The sequence below is a fragment of the Oncorhynchus clarkii genome, chromosome 2 (genome assembly GCF_045791955.1).
Source record: "Oncorhynchus clarkii lewisi isolate Uvic-CL-2024 chromosome 2, UVic_Ocla_1.0, whole genome shotgun sequence".
Classification (NCBI taxonomy): Eukaryota; Metazoa; Chordata; class Actinopteri; order Salmoniformes; family Salmonidae; genus Oncorhynchus; species Oncorhynchus clarkii.
Window position 1 is genome coordinate 16,688,929 of NC_092148.1, and position 16,111 is coordinate 16,705,039.

At 44.6% G+C, this 16,111-nt stretch overlaps 1 protein-coding gene across 3 annotated transcripts in view; it reads left to right on the plus strand.

Annotated features, from left to right (window-relative positions):
* Positions 1-14,659, plus strand: part of LOC139422874 (histone-lysine N-methyltransferase 2B-like) — a 54,708-nt gene extending 40,049 nt beyond the window's left edge. For 2 of the 3 annotated variants that reach the window (XM_071174320.1, XM_071174312.1), the window contains exons 27-34: positions 141-3,414; positions 3,991-4,103; positions 4,232-4,363; positions 7,622-7,874; positions 10,332-10,439; positions 10,980-11,063; positions 11,486-11,615; positions 11,805-14,659. In XM_071174320.1, coding sequence (XP_071030421.1) covers positions 141-3,414; positions 3,991-4,103; positions 4,232-4,363; positions 7,622-7,874; positions 10,332-10,439; positions 10,980-11,063; positions 11,486-11,615; positions 11,805-12,080 — 4,370 coding nt within the window. In that variant the 3' untranslated portion in view covers positions 12,081-14,659. The remainder of the gene's footprint in view (positions 1-140; positions 3,415-3,990; positions 4,104-4,231; positions 4,364-7,621; positions 7,875-10,331; positions 10,440-10,979; positions 11,064-11,485; positions 11,616-11,804) is intronic. The other variant, XM_071174330.1, reaches the window with a different exon arrangement.
* Positions 14,660-16,111: the final 1,452 nt, after the last annotated feature.

The following is a 16,111-nucleotide window of genomic DNA, read 5'->3' on the forward strand; positions in this document are numbered from 1 at the left end:
TATTGTTTTGTAGAACACCTCTGGGTAAAAAAAAAAAAACAATTGCCAGGTTTAGATTGATTTATAGATATTACCCAGAAAGCATTGATTGTTTGTGTGTCCGTTCAGTTGTCTTACTTCTATCTGTTTTTCCTCTGCAGGAGCTACCAAGTCCAAACCCCACCACATCCTGACCATCAGTGACCTGGAGGAGACACGCAGGCCCCGTCGCCACAGCCCCCACTCCCAAACCCGCAGGGACATGTCCTCCCCACCCCTAGGCTCTCCAACTGGTTCTGGACTAATCACTCTCCGCACTGGGGGCTCCATGCATCCCAAGGCCTCCGTGCCCACCTCTCCGCTTTTTCCCCTAGGGGCTACTGATATCCTGCTGACCTCTCCCTCTACCCGCCCTGTCGGAGGTCGAAGTGCTTCCTCTGCCCGATGCCCCGGGAACATGACTCACTCTACCTCAGGACTCTTTCCCCAGCCACCATGGGAAGACAGTGTGGGCAGCTTCCCTTCCCCTGGCCTGTCCCTCTCCCCCACCATCCAGCACTCTCCTAGACCCAGGCTGTCTTTCGACCTGAACCAGTCAGACTCAGTGGAGGTACCGCACAACTTCCTGGCCTCCCCAGAACCGGAGGATAACCCTGCACCTAACAGCACCTCACCACTTAGGGGCTCTTTCACACAATTCCGCGAGGACTCTGACGTGGCCATGGGCTCCGAGTTGAAGACTGAGCTTGAGATTGAGGAGATGCTAGTGAATGAGGGAGTGGCCATGAACTGTGGTGCCCAGATAGACGTGGAGGGTGACGACAACCAAGAGGAGTTCTGGGAGCCAGAGGTTCGCAAGAGGAAGACACGTCCAGCCCTAACCCGCTCAGCTGCGTCTGCCAGGCAAGACTGGGGGAACACTTCCTCCGATGAGGACATGGAGCACTATTTTGACTTCTCGCGGACTGTGGTCAGTCGCACAGGCTCCAGGGACCCAACCCAGGCTCCTGCCTCTCCCTCTTCAAGATCTATCCCTCAACTGGATGGCGTGGACGATGGGACGGAGAGTGATGCCAGCGTGACAACCACGGACGGGGCTCAGAAACTGAAGAGCGCCAGTCAAGTTCAGAACCCAGCTCAAATGCATGTTCCGCCTGAAGTAGAAATGACGACAAATGGTCTAAGTGCAGACTCTGGAAGCCCTGTCTCATATCAGTCGCCCCTTAGCAACCCTCTCAAATCTTCAACCAGAGTTGTCCTCCCCTCTACAAAACCTCCCCCAGCGTATATACCCCAGGATCCATCCAAAGCCTTTAATGCCGCACAACTGGCTGGGACTGACTTGGACAGTGTGACCCTTGCGCCAATTGAGATCTCACCAGAAGCTCCAAGACCAGCTGCAGTGGACCCATCCACAACAAACAGCCCTGCTGATGTGAATACTACTCCCCTGCAGTTATACACCTTCCCAACTCCTGTAGAGCAACAAAACTCAATCCCCACCTTAGAAGCCCAGGAACCAGTGCCGCTTGCACCCCTTCTAGGAACTCTGCAGGACTTTGTCCATACTAAGGTGCCTGATACGGTCTACCCAGAGGATTTATTCCAAGATTCCGGTCTAGACTTCGCCCCTGAGGCTCCACTTGTTCTTGAAAGGTGTGATCCTCCCTCCCCCAGCACCTGTTTCACTGAACTGGTCCCTGTCCAGGTTGATGCTCCCATGGAAACCCATCAGCCTCAAGCTCCAAAAGACCTCTTCTTGGATTCTAACAGCGGCCACTTTGTATTGCCCACAGATGGATCTGCCATTTACATGAACCACTTGACCGAGAGTTCTGGAGATCTCTCGTTGAGCAGTAGTCAGGGCACCCTGTTGGAGCTTCTTCAACCCTCTTCTCTTATCTCCTCGGACTTCTCTAATCCCAGCATAGCACAGATGAACCCTTTACAAATGAGTCCCTCTGTGCAGTCCTCTTTGCCTTGCTTTAACCCTTCAAGGCCACCTCTCACTAGCATCTCACTACAACCCCTGACATCCTCCCAAGGGTCAACAGTCTTGCCATCCATGGAGACCTTTTGTACCAAATTATCAGCACCTATTCCAGGCAGTGCCCTTCCACATTTGTCCTCTCAAATTGATCCCATTTTGTCTGCAACATCAAGTGTCAGTCTCCCAACTTATGGATCAGTCTCTCTGCCTATATTCTCCACACAATCCCAGGCCATGGTCTCCACAGCAATTACCATTGTATCCTCCTCTCCTTCTGTATGTTCTCTCTCCAATGCTCTATCCACCCAGTGTCACCCCATGCTCTCTTCACTTCAGCCCTCCTCTGCCCCTGTGATGATTAATGGATACAGCTCCACGTCTCTGCAGAAGGAAGCTGCCATGGGACACACCATCTCCATCAACTTCTCCACCCCCAGGCCGCCACTGGAGCCCCAACAGCCGCTGTTACCTCAGGGACTACCTGGCCACGCTATCCTTACTGTGAAGGAAGTGGGTGGTCCCAACGTGGACCCTACACCTCACGTTCTGCTGGTCAACCGCCTGGGCCAGATCTTTGTGAAGAACCCAGAGAGCAACACCTTCCAGCTGCCCAGTCAGAGTTCTCCCTCCTATAATTGTGTCACTCAGATAGCCAGCCTCCTTCAGAGCAATGCGCTGTCTGCCACCTTGGCAGCAGCTGGTACAATGTCCACCCCAGCTCCAGGGACAGCCATGCCAACCCATGTCCCTAGGATGGCCACGCCTGCGGTTCAGAACCCAGGTACCATCACTCAACTGCTCACTCACAACAGCAATGGGACAGTGGCAGCAGTCAAGAAACCCAGGAAGAATGCAAGCACATCTGCAGATGGAGCTATACCAGGGATGAAGAAACCCAGAAAGAAGAAAGAACCTTCCACAACTTCTGGGAGAAAAAAGTCTGACAAAGCTGCAGACCTGTTTGAGTTTGCTGGTCAGGACGGGAGTTCCTCCATGACCAAGACTGAGAGCGCCCAAGCCATCATCAACCAAGCCATGGCCAGTAACTACACCCCCAACCGGACCGGTCCGCGCATACTGAGTCCCTCCACATTCCGTAACAACCCTTCCCTGAAATCTGTGGTCCTGCCCCCAGGACTACTCATCGAACCCGAGCCTGCAGCCACCATACTGTCTGTTTCAACACCCCGCCCTCCTCGCGCCCATGTCCGTATGAAGAGGGTGTCCTCCCTTTCTGATCGCATTGGTGCCACAAAGAAGTCCAAGACAGACTTCCTAGAGCCAGAGCCCCCTAGTGCTAAGGAGGACCTGCCGACACCCAAAGACATCTTTGCTGCTGTCTCCAGCAGGGCTGGGGGTGTTCGCATTAAAACCCCAACGGTGAAAGGTGTGTTGGACCTGGACAAGCTAAAGGAGGAGCACTTGAGTGACTCTGAATGCACAAGGTTAGTCTTTTGGAACTTATCAGGGCAGTGATCTTATGAAATGAGTAATGAGACAAAATGTACAAATATTATTTTCAATTAATAATACAAGAATAGTCATGCCTTTATGTTTGATAGCCAGTGAGTCTCATGTAGTGTTCCTTTTTTATTAAGTGGTTAACTTGCTACATCTGCAACTATGCTAAAGGTCAGAATCATATTGAAATAGATTTTTTTTCACTATTGCTACGTCACTCATGTTTCCAGTGTGGGCCTCTTTTCGTCAGTGTCGATAAGATCATGTCTGGCTATTTTTAACCTTATGCTAAACTCTTCCTCTCCCTACTAGTAACCTAATAGTATGATATGACAAATGGAACAAGGCATTTTACTCCTGAAATAGGACTGTCAATATGCTTTGTAGAGGTCAGTAACTATAGAAACCTTTTTGAAGTCATAACTGAGATTGGTAAATGAGTGGTGACGGTTATTATCACTGCATTTTTGCCCTAACCGAAGTGTGTATCTTATACAGTGAGTGATATACAGCCTGTATCCAGTCGATTTCAGTGTTTTCTCTTGTTGTATTCCTCACAGGCCAGGGCTTTGGGACCGCCTGTCGATACCTCGATTAGGGATGGACACAGGTAAACAACAGAACTGGGATGCAGTGGGCCGCAGTGCCCTGACTGACTGGAACAAATACTCCGGTACTTATGTGTAATAGTGCCGTATGAACAGTATGTCTGTATGATGACTGATGATACTTCTTATACCTGTACAATGTAAACAAGTGTGCCTGATTTGAAAATACCCTGTGGTATTTCCATCCTGTCAGGTGCTGTATCGTGCTCAGATGATGAGCTGCTGCCCTCAGACGATGAGTGTCCCCCCAGCCGAGATCAGCCCCACCTCCGTTTTGAGATCAAAAGCGATGACGGCTTCAGTGTGGAGGCAGACAGCGTAGAGGGTGAGGTTTCAGGGAGGAAAGGGCAAATGAATAGACTTCATGTGTCTTACCTGTAGTGTTCATTTACCCAGTACTCAAGGCAATGATTTCTGCACAAATACCCACTATTTCTACATACAGTTGAAGTCGGAAGTTTACATACACATAGGTTGGAGTCATTAAAACTCGTTTTTCAATCACTCCACAAATTTCTTGTTAACCTCACTAGGGTATGTGGGATGGTAGCGTCTCACCTCGTCAACAGCCAGTGAAACTGCATGGCGCCAAATTCAAAACAACAGAAATCCCCAAATTTAAATTCCTCAAACATACATTTATTTTACACCATTTTAAAGATACACTTGTTGTAAATCCAGCCATAGTGTCCGATTTCAAAAAGGCTTTACGACGAAAGCAAACCAAACGATTGTTAGGTCAGAGCCAAGTCACAGAAAAACACAGCCATTTTTCCAGCCAAAGAGAGGAGTCACAAAAAACAGAAATATAGATCAAATTAATCACTAACCTTTGATCTTCATCAGATGACACTCATAGGACTTCATGTTACACAATACATGTATGTTTTGTTCGGTAAAGTTCATATTTATATCCAAAAATCTGAGTTTACATTGGCGCGTTATGTTCAGTAGTTCCAAAACATCCGGTGATTTTGCAGAGAGCCACATCAATTTACAGAAATAGTCATCATAAATGTTGATGAAAATACAAGTGTTATACATGGAATTTTAGATCTATTTCTCCTTAATGCAACCGCTGTGTCAGGTCTTTAAAAAACTTTACGGAAAAATCAAACCATGCAATAATCTGAGTACGGTGCTCAGACGACAAATCTACCCAAAGACATATCCGCCATGTTGGAGTCAACATTATAAATATTAACTTACCTTTGATCTTCATCAGAATGCACTCCCAGGAATCCCAGTTCCACAACACATGTGTGTTTTGTTTGATAATGTCCATCATTTTTGTCCAAATTCCTCCTAGTTTTTTGCGCGTTCAGTACACAATCTAAACTCACGTGCAAGTCCAGCGGACAGTAGGGACAAAAAGTCCAAAAAGTTCCGTTACAGTCCGTAGAAACATGTCAAATGATGTATAGAATCAATCTTTAGGATGTTTTTATCATAAATCTTCAATAATGTTTCAACCGGAGAATTCCTTTGTCTGTAGAAAAGCAATGGAATGCAAGCTACCTCTCATGTGAATGCTCGTGATCAGCTCTTGGCTCTCTGGCAGACCTCTGACTCATTCCCCTCTCATTCGGCCCCACTTCACAGTAGAAGCATCAAACAAGGTTCTAAACATCTAGTGAAAGCCTTTGGAAGTTCAACATGACCCCGTTTCCACTGTATCTTGGATAAGCAAAGAGTTGAAAACCTACAAACCTCAGATTAACCACTTCCTGGTTGGATTTTTTTCTCCGGTTTTTGCCTGCCATATGAGTTCTGTTATACTCACAGACATCATTCAAACAGTTTTAGAAACTTCAGAGTGTTTTCTATCCAGATCTACGCATAATATGCATATCCTAGGATCTGCAGTAGCAGGCAGATTACTCTGGTCACGCTTTTCATCCGGACGTGAAAATACTGCCCCCTACCCCAAAGAAGTTAACAAACTACAGTTTTGGCAAGTCAGTTAGGACGTCTACTTTGTGCATGACACAAGTAATTTTCACAACAATTGTTTACTGCAGATTATTTCACTTATAATTCACTGTATCACAATTCCAGTGGGTCAGAAGTTTACATACACTAAGCTGACTGTGCCTTTAAACAGCTTGGAAAATTCCAGAAAATGTCATGGCCCGAGAAGCTTCTGATAATTGGCTAATTGACAATTGGAGGTGTACCTGTGGATGGGCCTACCTTCACACTCAGTGCCTCTTTGCTTGAGATCATGGGAAAATCAAAAGCAATCAGCCAAGACCTTAAAAAAAACATTGTCGACCTCCAAAAGTCTGGTTCATCCTTGGGAGCAATTTCCAAATGCCTGAAGGTACCACGTTCATCTGTACAAACAATAGTATGTAAGTATAAACACCATGGGACCACTCAGCCGTCATACCGCTCAGGAAAGAGATGTGCTCTGTCTCCTAGAGATGAACGTACTTTGGTGCAAATCAATCCCAGAGCAACAGCAAAGGACCTTGTGAAGATGCTGGAGGAAACTGGTACAAAAGTAACTATATCCACAGTAAAAACGAGTCCTATATCGACATAACCTGAAAGGCCACTCAGCAAGGAAGAAGCCACTGCTCCAAAACCGGCATAAAAAAGCCAGACTACGGTTTGCAATTGCACATGGGGACAAAGATCATACTTTTTGGAAAAATGTCCTCTGGTCTGATGAAACAAAAATAGAACTAGCCATAGTGACCATCGTTATGTTTAGAGGAAAAAGGGGGAGGCTTGCAAGCCGAAGAACACCATCCAACCGTGAAGCACGGGGTGGCAGCATCATGTTGTGGGGGTGCTTTGCTGCAGGAGGGACTGGTGCACTTCACAAAATAGATAGCATCATGAGGAAAGAAAATTAAGTAATATTTAAGCAACATCTCAAGACATCAGTCAGGAAGTTAAAGCTTGGTCGCAAATGGGTCTTCCAAATGGACAATGACCCCAGGCATACTTCCAAAGTTGTGGCAAAATGGCTTAAGGACAACAAAGTCAAGGTATTGGAGTGGCCATCACAAAGCCCTGACCTCAATCCTATAGAAAAATTGGGCAGAAATGAAAAAATGTTTGTGAGCAAGGAGGCCTAAAAACCGGACACAGTTACACCAGCTCTGTCAGGAGGAATGGGTCAAAATTCACCCAACTTATTGTTGGAAGCTTGTGGAAGGCTACCCAAAACGTTTGACCCAAGATAGGCAATGCTACCAAATACTAATTGAATGTATGTAAGCTTCTGACCCACTGGGAATGTGATGAAATAAATAAAAGATGAAATAAATCGTTACTATTATTCTGACATTTCACATTCTTAAAATAAAGTGGTGATCCTAACTGACAGGGACAGGATACTAGGATTAAATGTCAGGAATTGTGAAAAACTGAGTTGAAATGTATTTGGCTAAGGTGTATGGAAACTTCTGACTTCGACTGTATGATTTAACATAAGATTATGACACATTCTTTCTCGTAATCAGCTAGCACAAAATGTTGGCTGTTTTCCATATGTTTTACATTTGTGTGTTATTGTGTGTTACTCACGTTTTACTCTTCTCTTCCTCTTCCCCCTCCTTTCCCTCCTCAGAGGCCTGGAGGGCAGTGATAGACTGTGTCCAGGAGGCGCGGGCGGGGGCCAGGCTTCGGCAGCTGTCCTTCTCTGGGATGACAGGTGCCCGTATGCTGGGCCTGCTCCACGACACAGTGGTCTTCCTGGTGGAGCAGCTCCAGGGGGCCCGCCGCTGCCATAGCCACGCCTTCCGCTTCTTTAAACAGATCAGCCAAGAGGAGGACCTGCCTGTCAACCCCTCTGGATGCGCCCGCTCTGAGGTCTACCTCAGGTCAGTGTCCCGGTGTCTGTTCACTACAGGGGCCCTGGAAGTTAAATATAGAAAATATAAGGGAAGTCATTATTTTGTCATGTAAATTGGTTCACCTCGGATGCCCACAGGCAATGTGTATTGGAAGAGATTTCTGAATGTTCTTCGCCTAGCATTCACCCCTCCAACCAGACATGCTTTATCTACTCATTTGCTGGATGCAGACTTCAAGTGAAGGTCAAGCAAATAATAGAGAAAGCAGACTTTATTGCAATCATCTCTGATGGGTGGTTGAATGTTCGTGGGCAAGGAATAATTAACTACATCATCTCCACCCCTCAACCAGTATTCTATAAGAGCACAGACACAAGGGACAGATGAGCTGAAGGCAGTCATCAATGACCTTGGACCACAGAAGGTATTTGCACTGGTGACTGACAATGCTGCGAACTTGAAGGCTGCTTGGTCTAAAGTGGAGGAGTCCTACCCTCACATTACACCTATTGGCTGTGCTGCTCATGCTTTGAATCTGCTCCTCAAGGACATCATGGCACTGAAAACAATGGATACACTCTACAAGAGAGCCAAGGAAATGGTTAGGTATGTGAAGGGTCATCAAGTTATAGCAGCAATCTACGTCACCAAGAAAAGTGAGAAGAATAAGAGCACCACATTGAAGCTGCCCAGCAACACCCGTTGGGGTGGTGTTGTCATCATGTTTGACAGTCTCCTGGAGGGGAAGGAGTCTCTCCTAGAAATGGCCATATCACAGTCTGCCGATATGGACAGCCCCATCAAGAGGATCCTCCTGTAGGATGTATTTTGGGAGAGTGGTAAGCAGCCTGAAACTCCTGAAACCTATAGCAGTAGCCTTTGCACGGATTGAGGGAGACAATACCATCCTGTCTGATGTTCAGACTCTGCTTGCAGATGAAAGAGAAGAAATCCGTTCTGCCCTGCCCACTTCACTGTTGCTCCGAGCATAGGAAACTGCAGTTCTGAAATCCTGAAGCCCATACACGCCACAGCGTACATGTTGGACCCCAAGTATGCTGGCAAGAGCATCCTGTCTGGTGCAGATATCAACAAGGCCTATGGTGTCATCACTACCGTGTCCTCGCCACCTTGGCCTGGATGAGGGCAAGGTTCTTGGCAGTCTGGCGAAGTACACTTCCAAGCAAGGGCTTTGGGATGGAGATGCAATATGGCAGTCGTGCCAACATATCTCATCAGCCACCTGGTGGAAGGGGCATTGTGGATCTGAGGCTCTTTCCCCTGTTGCCTCCATCAATCCTCCAAATCCCACCAACATCAGCTGCCTCAAAGCGCAACTGGTCCTTGTTTGGGAACACACACACCAAAGCAGGCAACAGGCTGACCAATACAAGGGTTGAAAAATTGGTGGCCAGCCTGGCAAATTTGAGGCTTTTTGAGCCTGACAATGAACAATCCTTAACAAGGTTGGAAAGTGACAGCGTAGATGAGGCCTCAGAGTCGGATGTTCAAGAGGTGGACATTGAGGAGGTCTAGGGAGAAGACATGGACGCCTGAGAGGAAGACAACTAAAGCTTTAGTTTCTAGACTATCATTTTACAGATGTATGTTGAAAATGTTTTTGGGAGATGCGATGGATCATTGGGGATCATTCAATATTCCCTTTCATTTTGTTCAGTGAAATCATGCCATGTGAAGAGTCAACTCATTTAATTAACGTCAAATTTGTAACCAAGATTTTGTTTTTTTCTATTAGAAGGTTTTACCGGTAATCATTTGCAATTATGTCTACTTATGATAATGTTTGTTTCTGTCTCCATATGATATGTTAAATATATCTAATGCAAAAAACATCTACTTTTAAATTATGTTAATATTAATTTGCATATCTTCCCGTATATTCCCGTTAATTTCCACGGGAAGTTTCCACCTCTGAATTTTCTCCAAAATGTGCAACTCTAACCATGCGTTACTGATTGGAGGATGTTTTAATACATAAAAATATGTTAATTTGGAAGTTTCAGAGAATTGGTACATCGCCACAAGTGTAATGGTGGGAACCGGTATTACTTTGTCCTTACCTTGCAGTTGGTCAACCCATACCACTGTCTAGCAAATGTCTGGAGAATCTGGGTTTTCCCCTCTGTAGGTGGTTTTCAACTTCAAAGTGGAAGCTAGTCTCTCTGTGTAGAGTATTGGTGGAATGTATGTTTTGAATGTAGACATCTGTCAGGTTTAGAGGAACAAGGGCTGTGGCTGTTGTGTTTCTATGTGAGTGTCATCTCCACCGCCACATTCTGCGTAAGCTAGAAATAAGACCTGTATGACATCTATGCTGCTCCGTTCATTAACTTATGAAGAGTGTGGGTGACGTCCACATCCCAAGTTCTACACCAATGCTGGGGGGGAAAACAATGATAAAGAAAGTCAAGCCTGCATACTGTAAAATGTAACGTGACACCTTGTTCCTGTCTTCTCTTACAGGAAGACTACCTTCGACATGTTCAACTTCCTGGCTTCCCAGCACCGCCAGCTGCCTGACATCAACCCCTACGATGAGGAAGAGGATGAAGTCCCACTCAAATCAACAAGGTCAGATTACAGAGTTATTGTATGCTGGCCATTGCAAAGGAAGCTAGCTAAATGCTAACATCTTAAAAAAGGATGCTTTGGCTTAAATACTGCAGGAGCTAGTCCATGAAAGATCTTGTCTCGCGGAACATTCTTAGAACTTGTTGTACATGGCCGCAAGTGTTGTTCCTTTAAAAAACAACTTTCACATCAACAAATGATCCATGTATAAGTTTGTATACATAACATATCAATCTTCTCATTCAGACTTATGAGTAACAAAGGAGCTGTACAGCTACAGGTTTACATAAACGTTTTTATAGCTGTAACTAATTCACTATTGAAATGTTGTCCATTTCAGTATTTGTAACTCCCCTAAAGTGATCTTTGTGGTTGGACTAAACCATTCCGTCATTTCTGCAACTACCTCCTCCTAACAAGCAATGTTAAAAATATGTTCTACCCTCTTGTGTCTGAGTCTCTAGTGACTCTTTTCTCAGAGTTCAACGTGAAAGGTCAGAAGCACATCGTCATCTTCTTTGCTTATCCCTTTTCTCCTAGACGTGCCACTAGCTTGGAGCTCCCCATGGCCATGCGCTTCAGACATCTGGAGAGGACATCTAAGGAGGCTGTAGGCGTGTACAGGTCAGCACACAACTAGTCCTCATCCCCCCCTGAGGCACTGAGGTCAAAGCCAATACTATGGACAGAGCCTGTGACTATGATCATGATTCTGGGCTGAAGAGCTCATGTGTTTCTCAGTGGAGTGCCAGCTGACCCCACAATAGATAATTTGCAGTCTGTCTGGACAGGAAGCAGTCACTGCAGTTCTCTACAGCTATCACAGCAAACTAGAAACTGAGGCATGGTTTATATTTCTTGCCTCTCCCTTTTCTGCTATTATGTTATTCTGCTACAAAATGAATAACATGAATTCCCATTGACTCAGGATCAGATAATAAATAAATAAATAATGTGATCATCGCATCCTTTTAATTGCCAAGGAGATTAGCTATGGAAACTGTTGTTCATACTTGGGCCTCTTTTGACATCTCTCTCTGGTGTAGGTCTGCTATCCACGGCCGAGGTCTGTTCTGCAAGAGGAACATTGATGCTCAGGAGATGGTCATCGAGTATGCCGGCATCGTCATTCGCTCAGTGCTCACAGACAAGCGGGAGAAGTACTACGATGGCAAGGTGAGATCAATCAGTCCAGAGTGTGGTTGAGACGACATAACTATGGTTTGTCCCAACGAGACCTTAGTTGGTGGACTTTTTTAAAATCCACTAATTGTGGGCTTGAATGAATAAATGTTATTGATACCAACATAATACATGTTAAACTAAAACTAAGTCCCCTGTCTCTTTTCCCTCCTTCCTCCACAGGGTATCGGCTGCTACATGTTCCGTATCGATGACTTTGACGTGGTGGACGCCACCATGCATGGCAATGCGGCGCGCTTCATCAACCACTCGTGCGAGCCCAACTGCTACTCGCGCGTCATCAACGTGGAGGGCCAGAAGCACATCGTCATCTTCGCCCTGCGCAAGATCTACCGGGGCGAGGAGCTCACCTACGACTACAAGTTCCCCATCGAAGACCCAGCAAGCAAGCTCAACTGCAACTGCGGGGCCCGGAAATGCAGACGCTTCCTCAACTAAGGGCAGGAGGAGGACGTGGTACTGCCACAGTCTCTGCAGGGGGAACGAGGCACAAGGGAAGGGGGTGCGAGCAGAGGCAACAGGGGAAGACAGAGGTTAAAATCCTTAAATTAAGGTTTTTCTGGGTTGGGAGGTGGGTGAAGAGAAAATACAGGAAAGGATGAGCCACTACGAAGAGACTGGGAGAGGAACCAGGGCCAGGATATGGGGAGCAAGAGGGAAGAGGAGCGCCACACAGAGACATGCATCCATAAGCTCACATTGACTTCTAACTAATATGCACTTGCCAGAGGTTGGACAAGTTCACCACAGGAGAGGGTGGAAGTAGCTACCGTTATAGTGTGGGTTTTTTCTTGAGAACAGGAACCCTGCAGACATCTGTTGTGGTTATGCTGGTTCTATGTTGCATGAAGGTATTTTCCTTGACGCCATAACGTCAAGTCCTTTCTGTTGAAATAATGGTGGACCAGAAAAGCTAGACTTGGAGATATTCTTTCTTTTGTTGTCGGGTGGCGGGGGTAGATTTTTAATTTTGACACCCATAATCATGTTGGCTCCATGCTATCTAGTTGATCCCTTAGCCATATCTCCATCTTTACTTGATCCTGTAATCATAGTTTTATTTATTTGAAATCATATTTCACAGTGCTCATCATGCGTCAGGTTGTACATATTTGCTTTCCGTTGACTGTTCAGAGAACCATGGTGCTAGATATGATGGGCAATAGGCTTGGAGGCTCCTACGTCAGAGACCCTGCAAATAATACCTATTTTTCTATCCATTCTCCACTCCCCTCACACAGACCGGGGAAGGGACCTCCATTATGTTCAGTTAAACGGTTAGATAACGGTTAGTGTCACCCTTATAGAGTTTGCTGCAGCTAAATCATATCTTTAAGAACTTTCCCTTCGCCATTTTTGTATGTTGCAAACACTACCCAATCCAAGAGTGAAGAGTTTAGCTGGAAACCTCAGTGCATCTTTTTTTATTTTAAAATATATTTTATTACTATCATGGCAAATGCTGATTACCTTTTGCAATAATATTAGGCCTACGACTTTGCTGCGTTACAGTTGCGCGTCTTTAGTGAACTAACAAAATCCAGACTCCATATTTCTCAACATTCAGTGGAGTTAACAAAGAACTGACTTCTCTCTCTGACATTCTCCGCAATCCACAAAGGGTGGAACACTGTTCATGTTACACCACTAAGAGATGTGTTATAAACTCTATATATTCCCGACTGTGTGGACTGACAGCACCCCTGTGCACTGGAGATCTCAAGCATAGCATTAGGCCAGTACTGTACTGTATGTTGCTCCCTAGGATGGCTTTAAGAGAGAATCATGTCTTGGTGTAAAACCAAGATAGGGAGAGAATGCACTCAGCACCTTAACGTTTGCTGTCGTACAACTTTAGACATCGCTGTCAGTTCAGTCAGACATATTAGGACATCAAATGTACACATTGTTCACATCTTTACAGGGGGAGAATGCTTGAGCTCTAGAATAGTTGTATTTATTCATGTTTCTGTTCCGATTTTGGACTGGTGAAACTAGCTTTGCTTAGTGTAAATGGTGGCGGTCTTGTGGGAAATCTTCCTCCCCTCGTTTCCTCTTTTTGTTTACTTTGTTTCCTCTTTCTTTTATTTGAACCTTGATGTTTGAGGAAAGTTGTGTATAACATTTCAGTCTTTACACAAGACGTTGTTCTAAAGCAGGTCTTTTTTAATTGTTTTTGATTTTATTTCTTTGTTCTGGTATAATTTTCATGGAGAAAGTACAGCAGGCCTTATTATCGGCAGGCCTTATAACAGAAGAATAGCAAGCATTCGAGTCCATGCTATTCTTCCCATCTGCGTGCCACAGAGAACCTTTCAAGCTAGAGATAATAATCTAAAGGAAATGAGCACTGTCCTTTTGGAATTTAATACACAGTAAGGAAGAGCTTAAACCTGCCTGCCTGCGCGACCAATCAGTGAGATGGAGCCTGTATTCCCATGTGTCAATCATCTAACACCCTTAGCAGAGTTTGCCATTAACAGGATGCATCTGGTTTTCAGGGATACGGCTATCCTTTACCTAGCTTCCTTTTCTGCTTAAAACCGGATGTGGGAACACTTCTCAGAGGAGAAGGTTTCTCTATGCCCACTCCACTCCCCAACCTTTTGCCAGGATTCTACCTCAGTAGTTCTGACAGATGTTAAAGAATACTAATGCAAAAAAGAGGATGATGATGATGATAATAAGAGTAACGTGGTTTTAATGTCCTGCAGAGCTGGCCTGTGTGTTCAGATGAAGCATACAAAGCACTAGTTGTAAACCTGAAGTTACCATGACGATCTCTCCCAGAACTGGTTCAGAAAGCTGTATGTTCTATATGGTAGGGTTATTTTAAAGTATAACAAAGTGTAAAAGACATAAGAAAATGTGTGAACTTGTCTTTGTTACCTTGTACAAATAAACCCTGAGTTTGTAAATAATTGTATACATATTTCTAAACCCGTTTAATTTTTCTATGCACTTTTTTTATTTATAATGTTATTTGCTTAATAAAGATGTTAAGATGTTTGAACAAATCAGACTTGGTCAATTGAAAATGTAATTAATCATGCTGATATGACATTCATATAACATGCAATGTATAAGTACAGCAATATCATTGGTTGGTGATAATACATTTGACAATCGATGATAATGATTGTGTGAGGGCCAGGTTGGGAACGTAACACCTGTTTTGAGCACCTGAGATTTACGATGCCATCTGACACACGTCAAATCAGTTTCCTTGATCTGATTTCGTGTGAGGATGATGTTCTATACACTGATCTTTATAGGAAACCTATTGATGTAACAGTTTGAGGGCTGTCACCCGCTTCCCATTAAATACAGTTTGCCCTACAGCCAATTCTGTCGCATCAAAAACATGGCTGAGATGCAAAGAAAATTCAAGGGGAGAGGGTACAAAAATTGTCCGATTTAATACTGCCATTGAGCAAATCCAAATGTACAAATATTTACACAGGGATACTGAATGTCAATTTTAAATGAATATTAGTTTATATGTCAGCGCATATAGAAAGGTTCCAACCAACTCATTGCACTATAGTACACACGTCTGTCAGGAAAAACTCTGCCGGGGCAGTCCCAACAGTTGTCTTATATACGGCTATACACAGACTAGTCACATTTGCATGATTTAGAATAATTCATTCATCATTACCATTTTGTTTCATAACATGACAGACCAAAACCTCACAAGGCTTCTTTCTCTAAGCTGAGACCTTGAAACAGATCTTTTGTTTGTTCTCAAAACACGTTCGTTCTGGGTTTACTGCCAAATTGCAGTTACTGATAGGTGTGACTTATCCAGTCAGCCACTTGCATGAACACAGAAATTGGTTTGTAGAACAGCACATGTATAGAATACAGAAATGAGTTAAGAAAAGCACAAACATAAAAATGTCACTTAATCTCTTCCAAGGACAGTCTGGCAAAAATAAGCATTCTTGCGTCTTCACTACCCGCTATTTAAAGTGCTCTGAACAAATTAAGGGAATCGTTCACAAACTTTGCCACATTCTAAGATCCGATGACCGTATCGGTAATGTGTTTTCGGACCCTCCCTTGGTCGTGTTCTTGCGGGACAGAAATCTCAATTGGTAAACTGATTAACCCCTGCACAATGTCTATTTGCACCTCTACGGGATGTAAACTACAAATGTAACGGCTGCGCTCAATGCAATGTCACTTACAAATGTACATCCCTTAAACACCCCCAAACAGGGAAACAGATCCCAATCAACGGTATTATGTATCTTAACTTGTCCTTGTGGTAAAATGATGTGGGTAAAACCAAGGGAGAATTAAAAGTGCAAGTTGTAGTACCATTATGTGCAAAAACTCGACGTACCCAGTTGCGGCCCACTTTTTGGAAGTGAACCACTCGATTTCATCCCTACGTTATATCGGCATCGAACACATCACCCTCCCTTATTGTTAAAACGAGAGGTTGCCTGGATCTTAAATTT